Source organism: Colobus angolensis, unplaced genomic scaffold (genome assembly GCF_000951035.1).
Source record: "Colobus angolensis palliatus isolate OR3802 unplaced genomic scaffold, Cang.pa_1.0 Scaffold309, whole genome shotgun sequence".
NCBI lineage: Eukaryota > Metazoa > Chordata > Mammalia > Primates > Cercopithecidae > Colobus > Colobus angolensis.
The window spans coordinates 1769067-1779460 of record NW_012116366.1 but is presented as its reverse complement, the minus strand read 5'-3'; the positions used below and the strand labels follow the sequence as shown (position 1 = coordinate 1779460).

At 42.9% G+C, this 10394-nt stretch overlaps 1 protein-coding gene across 1 annotated transcript in view; it reads left to right on the top strand.

Annotated features, from left to right (window-relative positions):
• Window positions 1–6: 6 nt before the first annotated feature.
• PSME4 (proteasome (prosome, macropain) activator subunit 4) overlaps window positions 7–10394 on the top strand; it is a 106423-nt gene continuing 96035 nt past the window's right edge. Inside the window, exon 1 of the mRNA XM_011950578.1 lies at window positions 7–270. Coding sequence (XP_011805968.1) covers window positions 29–270 — 242 coding nt within the window. The 5' untranslated portion in view covers window positions 7–28. The remainder of the gene's footprint in view (window positions 271–10394) is intronic.

The window sequence follows — 10394 nt, the reverse complement described above, 5'->3', positions numbered from 1 at the left end:
AGGGGGTAGGGGGGGTGTCCCTGGGCTCATGGAGCTGGCCGAACGGGCGAGAGTCGGAGAGCCCCCGGAGCCGGGCGGGCGTCCCGAGCTGGGCCCGCGGGGCTTCGTCCCGCAGAAGGAGATCGTCTACAACAAGCTGCTGCCCTACGCCGAGCGGCTAGACGCCGAGTCCGACTTGCAGCTGGCCCAGATCAAATGCAACCTGGGCCGGGCGGTGCAGCTCCAAGAGCTGTGGCCCGGGGGCCTCTTCTGGACCAGGAAACTCTCCACGTAAGTGTGCCCAGGCCTGCAGGCCGGGCCGCGGGGAGAGGCTTAGTGAGAGGTGTCGGGGATGGGTGCTCTTTGTCCAGAGGGCTGGACCCTTAGGTCTGTCCTCCCTGGAGCTGTCCCCGAGCGGTGGTCCCAGGGTCGTGACAGAGCCTGTGAAGCAGTCAAGCCGTCCTCCCTGATACTTTCCTACCGGGATTCCCGGGTCCTCACCAGTCCTCCACGTCCTCTCCATCTGCTTCTCCCGAAGTGTTCGGGTTGTTGTCTTCCCACCTGGGGGGCCCTGGGGAGTCCAAGGGCCCCAGCCCCGAGGGAGAGAGATGAGCCTTTCCCAGGGGTCCTCCGTGGACCTTTGCGCATAGGAGAGGCGGGGCAGAGAGGATTTGTCTTTGGGGGAGTTCTGTGACTTCTCTCCCTGCTTCCTCCGGTTCTTCCTTCCCCTACGATCCCCGCCTCTTCACTTCTCCGTTGGCGTCTAGTAACTTTCTGAATGGAAAGGAGACCATCGGGAAACTTACGGGTTCTGCTTTTTTGGGGCCCGGTCAGACCTGGCGGAGTTGATCGAAAAGGCTGGTTTAAAGTCAGACTTCATTCTTGAGCTTAACATCTTAGACGTTAATGTGGACAATGTTGTTTAAGATCCTAAGGATTATGTGTTGTTCCTGTTGTGACATTTCTTGTGGAGAGGCCTTTAAGATACTGAGGAAAGTAGGGAAGAGCACTGTCAGGATGTCCGGGGCGATACTAGTATCAGGCTTGTGTTAATATTTTGAGTTACTCAGATTAACATAGGTTACCTGAATCAGTTTCAGGAGTTCTGTTTGTAAACTAGCTTCAAACTATAGTGTCACTGAAATTAGAAAAAAAACAAAAAACAAAGAATAAAAATACAGTGGGGGAGGAAAGGTTACATTTACCTGCTGGGTGGGCATCTTTACTGTGTCCGAAGAGCTTTTTCAGAAATGATTTTGCTGTATCTTGTTTGGTTAACTGTACATAAAATCTAGTAACATGGTATGTTCACACATGTGGGTATGGATGAGTGAACACACAAGACATAAGTCACTCATTCAGTGTTTACCCAAATCTACTGATTGAACTGAGTGATGACTCAGGGTTTTATAATAGTTTTGTCCATATTTCTTCACTGGATGATTCTTGTCTGCCAATTATTAAGGGGCCTCTGACAAATTTCTCATTTCCACTTGAGGGGTGGGTGGGACCTAAAATTAAAAAGAAGCAAAACTGAAACATGTAATTTGCCCTCTTCAGAGAGTGATCATAAAATGTCAAGGTTAACAACTCTCCTCCTGACTAGAGTATAAAGAAGTTTTTGGTGTTAACGATCCTTAGGAGAATGGGGGTGAGGGGCGGCAGAAGCAGGAATGCAACAGGGAGAACCACGTTTAGTCAAAAAAGAATACTTCATAAATAGTTACAATCCAAATGCTTTTTGAAGTGAGACTCCTAGGTTTTTGTGTTACTCAGGCACAGTAAAAATAGTCACTTTGTTACAGTGATTCCCCATTTTAATCACTTGGATTAGACTTGCCGGGAGAATATCTACCATTTTTGGGGACGCAAACAGCTTTTTTTAGATGTGCAGTATATAAATATGCCATGGTGCGAAGGCATATCTGGTTTGGATTTATGAACCTAGAATCTACCAAGGCATACTTAAACATTGATTTCTGAAGTATTTATTGTTCAAGTTTGGCAAATTAGCACTCCGGGTTTTGTTATTGTTTTGGCTTATTAGGTAAAAGTTTTTACTTAGAAAGGGCTAAAAATAACAGTGGAGCTAATGTTTGGTGTTTAGGACTGGATTGCTGATGGCTTAATACCCATGAACCTATAACCATTTATATCTAAATAACCAACAAGAAATGCTATTAGGTAAAATTTTGTTTTGGAATAGTGGTTAGATGCTGGAAACTGATTCTTGGTATTGCACTATGAGACATTTTGAATGCAGTGGGACATGTTGTGATCTTGAGTGTGTTTTTTTCCTAAGTCATGTTAAGGTGACCTGTTTATAGTTGTGCTTGTTTTTTAAGCCTTCTGTGTTGCATAAGTGAACATCTGAATGATGCCAAAATGTGTGACGAAAGCTGAGTGGTGATCATATTTAGTACTTCGTAGAATAGAAAGTGGTAATGAAAAGAAAATCTAGTTTCTCCCACTAGCCCGGAGACTGTGGGAAAGTTACTTAATCATGTGTTTCAGTATTCTTGTGCGTGGAATGAGGAGATTGGACTAAATAATTCTTTTTTTTTTTTTTTTGATGTGGAGTCTTGCTGTTGCCCAGGCTGGAGTGCAGTGATGGGATCTTGGCTCACTGCATCCCCTGCCTTTCGGGTTCAAGTGATTCTCCTGCCTCAGCCTCCCAGGCAGGTGGGATTATAAGCGAATGCCACCACACCTGGCTACTTTCTTTGTATTTTTAGTAGAGACAGGGTTTCACCATGTTGGTCAGGCTGGTCTTGAACTCCTGACCTCAAGCAATCTGCCTGCCTGGGCCTCCCAAAGTGCTGGGATTACATGTGTGAGCCACCGCACCTGACCTGCACTAAATTCTTGAGAAGCATTTCTACTCTGGTATTCTGCAGTTTTATTTTTTTAATCCTGTCAAGCTTCACATCAGTCATTGTGTGTATCTTTCTACAAGAACTGTTTGAATAATTTGTAAAATACTAGAAACAGTTGCATAGATCAGGTACATTCCTAAAGACCAAAGTGTAAATGCAGTTGAGAGTTACTGGGACTATCTTGCCGATCAGAACTGTGCACCCCTAATCTGGACATCAGAGGTGTGTTTGGGACCAAGTTCTGGTTTGGGAGGTTCTCAGGCTTTATATTTGGTCCCTCTTTTTGACTTTTTTTTTTTTGAGACAGTCTCACTCCCAGGCTGGAGTGCAGTGGCAGTGGCTTGCTCACTGCAACCTCCACCTCCACCTCCCCTGTTCACACGATTCTCCTGCCTCAGCCTCCTGAGTAGCTGGGATTGCAGTTGTATGCTGCCATGCCTGGCTAATTTTTGTAGTTTTAGTAGCGATAGGGTTTTCACCATGTTGGCAAGACTGGTCTCGAACCCAGGTGATCTGTGTGCCTCGGCCTCCCAAAGTGCTAGGATTACAGGCTGAGCCACCGCGCCCACCCTTCTTTTTGACATTTTTCTTCATTTTTAGTAGTTTCAGTCCATTTCGAAACTTGCAGATCTGTTTAGCATCTCTGAAGAAAGGTTATTTCTATATTTTCAAATATTTTGCCATGTGATAAAGGCTTTTTCCAGTGAGATGTAGACAGTTCAATGTACTAGAACTGGGCAGATAAAGGCTTTTTCCAGTGAGATACAGACAGTGCAATGTACTAGAACTGGGCAGATAAAGGCGTTTTCCAGTGAGATACAGACAATGCAATGTACTAGAACTGGGCAGGAGAGGTTGTGTGATGTCATGTATCACAAGGCAAATTTTTAGTAAGGGAGAAAACAAATCAGAGAACTTGAAACAAATTAGAGAAAGTAGGAACGAGTTAATGGTCTTTGGAAAATGGCAGACAGCTCATGGACACTGTAAGTGAAATATGGGTAGATAACTTGTATGGCACATGTAGAGAATGAAGGGAGTTGAAGAAAGGTATTCTTAAAACTTGATTTTGTTACGCCTGTAATCCCAGCACTTTGGGAGGCCGAGGCAGATGGATCATGAGGTCAGGAGTTCGAGACCAGCCTGACAAACATGGTGAAACCCCATCTTTACTAAAATTAAGAAAATTAGCCTAGCATGGTGGCCTGCGCCTTTAATCCCAGCTACTCAGGAGACTGAGGCAGGAGAATCGCTTGAATCTGGGAGGTGGAGGTTGCAGTGAGCCAAGCGCCACTCCAGCTTGGGCGAAAGAGCGAGACTCCGTCTCAAAAACAACAAACAACTCAAAAAACTTGATTTTGCCCCCTTGCCTTTCTGGACCTTTCATGAGAGGCTGTAAGTGCTAGTTAGAACACCTCAGGTTATCTGTACGTGAGGTGTATCTGGCCTTGCCACCAACATTATTATCTTTTTTTATTTTATTGTTATTATTTTTTGAGACAGAGTCTTGCTCTGTTGCCCAGGACAGAGTAGCTGGGATTACAGGCATGTGCCACCATGCCTGGCTAATTTTTTTGCATTCTTAGTAGAGACAGGGTTTCACCATGTTGGCCAGGCCAGTCTCAAACTCCTGACCTCAAGTGATCTGCCCGCCTCGGCTTCCGAAAGTGTTGGGATTGTAGGCATGAGCCACCGTGCGCTGCTTAACATTATTATCCTGGTGAGAATTTAGATTATTAGTGGGTTTTCAAACTTTAAATTTAGTAGTGGAGTGTTTTATTTTTTATTTTTATTTTTTTTGAGACAGAGTCTCACTCTGTCATCCAGGCTGGAGTGCAGTGGCACAATCTAAGCTCACTGCAACCTCCACCTCCCAGGTTCAAGCAATCCTTGTGTCTCTGCCTCCAGGTAGCTGGCATTGCAGGTGAGTGCCACCACACCTGACGAATGTTTGTATTTTTAGTAGAGAGGGGGTTTCGCCATGTTGCCCGGGCTGTCTCATACTCCTGGCCCCAAATGATCCACCCATCTCGGCCTCCCAAAGTGCTAGGAATAAAGGCATGAGCCACCATGTGCAACCAGTAGTGGGGTGTTAAAAAAACAAATTTTGGCCAGGCGCGGTGGCTCACACCTGTAATCCCAGCACTTTGGGAGGCTGACGCGGGTGGATCACAAGGTCAGGAGTTCGAGACCAGCCTGACCAACATGGGGAAACCCTGTCCCTACTGAAAATACAAAACAACGCCACAAACAACTGGGCATGGTGGCGGGTGCCTGTAATCCCAGCTACTCAGGGGGCTGAGGCAGGAGAATTGCTTGAACCTGGGAGGCGGAGGCTGCAGTGAGCCGCGATCGCACCGCTGAACTCCAACCTGGGTGAAAGAGTGAGACTCCAACTCAAAACAAAAAATAAAAATAAAAAAAATTAAAAACCCCAAAATTTTAAACATGAAATTGGATTCCTCAGGCAAATTAAAACCCCACTCATTAAAAATATATATATATACTACTTCCTTGATAATAGATCTTCTGAAACTTCCTGAGGGCTCCAAAACATACAGTTCGAAATATCTCTTGGGTGCACTGGGTGTCGTGGCTCACGTCTGTAATCCCAGCACTTTGGGAGACTGGGATTACTTGAGGTCAGGAGTTCCCTGGCTAACATGGTGAAACCCTGTCTCTACTAAAAATACAAAATGTTGCCGGGTGTGGTGGCACTCACCTGTAATCCCACCTACTCGGGAGACTGAGGCAGAAGAATCACTTGAACCTGGGAGGCAGAGGCTACAGTGAGCCGAGATTGCACCACTGCACTCCAACCTAGGCAACAGAGGGAGACTTTTGTCTTTTTTTTTTTTTTTTTTTTTGAGACGGAGTCTCGCTCTGTCGCCCAGGCTGGAGTGCAGTGGCCGGATCTCAGCTCACTGCAAGCTCCGCCTCCCAGGTTTAAGCCATTCTCCTGCCTCAGCCTCCCGAGTAGCTGGGACTACAGGCGCCCGCCACCTCGCCCAGCTAGTTTTTTGTATTTTTTTAGTAGAGACGGGGTTTCACCGTGTTAGCCAGGATGGTCTCGATCTCCTGACCTCGTGACCCGCCCGTCTCGGCCTCCCAAAGTGCTGGGATTACAGGCTTGAGCCACCGCGCCCGGCCGACTCTTGTCTTAAAAATAAATAAATGAATAAATAATAATTTGGCCTTTCTAGCTCTTTGTTCTTTTTAAACTGATCTGGAAGAAAGGGAGGGAAAAGGATGGAGAATAAGGGAATAGGTTACTATTTCCTACAGCTTATCCCATCCATGATTCTCGTGTGTATGTGTGTGTGTGTGTGTGTGTGTGTGTGTGTGTGTGAGAGAAAGAGATTTAAACAGAATTTTGATTTTAGTAAAGTATGTGGGTTTGGTGTAAGATGAAGCAAATTTAGATCCCTTGTTTGCTACAGTGACATGTTCTGTATTGTTTTATGATTAAGTGACTGTATTATACTGTGAAGTCATTTTAATTGCTAATTAAAACTGTGGCAGCTTTTAGAATTGAAAGAACAGTTGTTTAATTATTATTACAAATATTATGTAGCCTTCCTAGATTGACTGTCCCAGTTGAAACCACATAATGTATTTAATTAGATTATGTAACCACCAGAAACTTAAGTGTAGTCAAGGTATGAGTTATCAAATACACAAACCTTCTCTTGTGGAAAGTGATAAGTGGCCACAGGACCACCCACATTCGTATCATCCCGGTGTTGGGAAAGAAAGGAAATGCTAACTGCTAAATCTGTATTGTCTGGTATGAGGCATCTAAGAGTATCTAATGTTTGAGTATTGAAATTGAAGTATACAATAAATGCAAGTGGTTTTATTTGTAAATGAATCTTGAAATCTTGACAAATTACCAAACTCATCAGTGAGAACCAGTTAGACAGAGTGATAGAAGTTTGTCTTTGTTATTAAGTGATCATTCAAAATGGGAACCAAAATTTCTTTGTAGTGAGAAAGTTGATTTTCCATAAGGGGAAAAAAAAGGAACTGATTTTGGAGAACATGAATTTTTTTGATAAAGTTGTATAATGTAATAGCACAATAAGACACATTTCATATTTGATTTTTTCAAAACTAATAAATTTTATTTCTGAGAGCAATTGTAGGTTCACAGCAAAATTGAATGGAAAGTATAGAGTTTCCATATACCCTCTGTCCCTACACATGCACACGTTTGATTTTTCATGACGCTGTCACACATAAACTTTTATTTGAGGCCTTTACTATTTTCCAGCGATCTCTCAGTAATTTCTTGAAAACAGCTTTTCAGTTTTCTTTTTACTAGTTAATTGGCTATTTCTTCCTGAACATCATTGGCCGGTGAGCCTATGTGTGTTTCTGATTTGAAATTTTCTAATATTTAAACTTTTTTCATTAAATATTTTTTATTATGAAAAATATCAAAAATATGCAAAAAATAATAATATAATGAACCTCATCACCCATCTTCAATTAATTAACTCATGGCCAATTATGTTCTTTTCATCATCCCCTTTCCCCATTGTTTCTGAAGCATATTATTTATTCAAAAATGTTTCCAGTATGTATCTTTAAAGGAAAAGGATTTTTTTTTTTAAAAAAGCAATACCAATACTATTATAAAACCTAAAAAATACTAACATCTGTTATCACTTTGATCAGTCTCATGAGGTTCTGCTTCTTTGCCAAATTGGTGATTTTACAACTGAGTTTCCATTTCATTTGGATTTTTTTTTGTCTAAGGTTTTCTATAATCAAATCTCATGGACAGAGGTCAAGAAAATAGCTAATTAATGAACACTTTCACATTATGACATCTTTCATTTCTGCCTCTTATCTTCGAAGACTTAGATTCAATCCTGGGGTAACAAGTATTCCCTTAAGTTACCTTCATTTAAAAAACGAAGACACAAAGGCTTATAAGTTAGTGCACAGTCATGGGTTAATACAATATAATAGAGGCAGACATCAGTCTTTGAACACAATTTTTTTAGTGCATTGCGTGGACTGGGCACTGGTTTTGGCGTTTGGGATGTATCAGTGCAAGTTTTCAGACCTCTGGAAGTTCCAGTATGCTCTTTCTTATAGTGTGTGTTTTAGTCTTGGTCTGTTACCCAGGCTGGAATCATAGGGAGTGCAATCGTAATTCCCTGTTTTAACCTTAAGCTCCTGGACTCGAGCGACCTCCCACCTCAGGCTCCTGATTAGCTTGGACTACAGACATATACCACCACGCCAAGCTAATTTTTAAAGTTTTTGTAGAGACGAAGTCTCACTATGTTGCTTAGGCTAGCCACCTTGGCCTCCTGAAAATGTTGAGATTACATGTGTGAGCCTCTGCATATGATATGTGTGCCTTTTTTTGTTTGGAGACTGAGTCTGGCTCTGTCACCCAGGATGGAGTGCAGTGGCGTGATCTTGGCTCACTGCAGCCTCTGCTTCCTAGGTTCAAGTGATTCTCCTGTCTCAGCCTCCTGTGTAGCTGGGACTACAGGGGCAGCCACCATGCCCGGCTAATTTTCCTATTTTTAGTAGAGGTGGGGTTTCACCATGTTGGCCACGATGGGCTCCATCTCCAGACCTCATGATCTGCCTGCCTCATCCTCCCAAAGTGCTGGAATTGCAGGCGTGAGCCACCGCGCCCAGCTGTGTGCTTTCTTTCAGTGCACACTTTTATTCATTTAGGATAGACTAAGCCAGGTGGTAATGCCATCAAAAAATTTGAAGAAAATAGGAATTCTGAATGTATTATTTGAAAAGAAAATCTCATTCTGACCACTGTGTTTTAATGCCTTACTTTGAGGCACTAAGAAAGGCAGTTAGAAGAAAAATGTACCGTTTGATGTTCTTCTGAGATCTGAATGTCACTTAAGAATGGTTTTCCCAAGTGTTCTTTGTTGTAAAATAAAATTGTATTTGAAATACATGTTCTTAATTGAAGTGGAGGCAGATTTTTACTGGTTTTTTGGCAAGCTTGTAAATAAGCATATAATTATGTGACTTCTAAGAACTGTTTTTCTTATCATGGAACCTGGGAATTAACTTTTTTCTGGTAAATGATACTTATTTTTAGAGAACCCCCTTCTCCCTTGTAAAAAGTAAAGAAGCAGTTCCTCTTTGAAGACTTTCCTCAGAATAAATAGTAACTTCTCTTAGAAGCAAAATTTATTCAAAGACCTGTGCTAACATTCTTAAATATCTGCTAGCTGTAATAAAGAAATCAGTGTACTTTATGTTCTTAGCTCCCACAATTTAGCTTAAATATTTGCCCTGGCGTGCTTACACTGCTTCATGCAAGCATTGGGTCATAGCCTGTTCCTCTACCTTATTTGAAGGTGTTTTTACCTTTCTCGGCATTCCACAAGTTTCTTCCTCCTTCCTTTGTTCTCTGCCTTTGCTTCTTTTAAGAAGTTCGAAGTTGCTAGCCAGTCTGGATAAATACAGAATGTGAGGTCCCATTCCAACCAGTGGAAACCGGACACAGCAGTAGGGTGGACACGTTAGGTTATAAATGACCCTGTCTCCTTTGTTAGGTGTACTCTCATGGCAGAACTGCTGGCGAGTGTACCCTTTCTGCAGAAAGTATAAAAATGACCTTGCTGAGGAAATTGTATTTATGTTCAAGTGCTGTTTCTTTATGGCACCTGGGAACAAGCATTTCAAACATCCCCTTTCCCTCCTTTATTTTGAGACAGGGTCTTGCTCTGTTGCCCAGGTTGGAGTGTGATGGCGCCATCACAGCTCACTGCAACCTCAACCTCCCAGGCTCAAGCAATCTTCCCATCTCAGCCTCTGGAGTAGCTGGGACCACGGGCATGTACCAGTACACCCAGCTGGGTTTTTGTTATTTTATTTTTATTTTTGTAGAGACAGGGTCTCACTATGTTGCCACGGCTGGTCGCAAACTCCTGGGCTCAAATAATCTTCCTGCCTTGCCCTCCCAAAGTGCTGGGATTACAGGCATAAGCCACTGCATCTAGCCCCTCTTCCCCCCTTTTTAAATACAAAAATCCAAATCTATGTTTCTGTCTAACCTTTGCAGAAAATTAGATCAAAATCTCATTCTGTATAAACACCAAACTGAGAGCATGGTAATAAAAAGAGTAAGCAAACAACAGCAGCAACAGAAAACCCTTGCATTCATTGAGACCTCTATTGGAATGTTAAAAGCAGCACAGACTATAAGTATTCCCATTTGGAACCTTGAGGTAGACTACTTCCATATTTGGTTTACACTTAACATTTCTTCTCTCTCTTTTTTTGAGATGGAGTCTTGCTCTGTCACCCAGGCTGGAGTGCAATGGAGCAATCTCGCCTCACTGCAACCTCTGCCTCCCAGGTTCAAGTGTTTCTCCTGTCTCAGCCTCCCAAAGTGCTGGGATTACAGGCGTGAGCTCCCATGCCTGACTTCCTATGACTTTTAATTCTGCAGATGTTCCGATTATTTTGACCTCGGGTTGCCTCTTCAGAGTATAACTTAAGTGATGACAGCTTTCTAAACTTTCAAAGTCAATGACCACT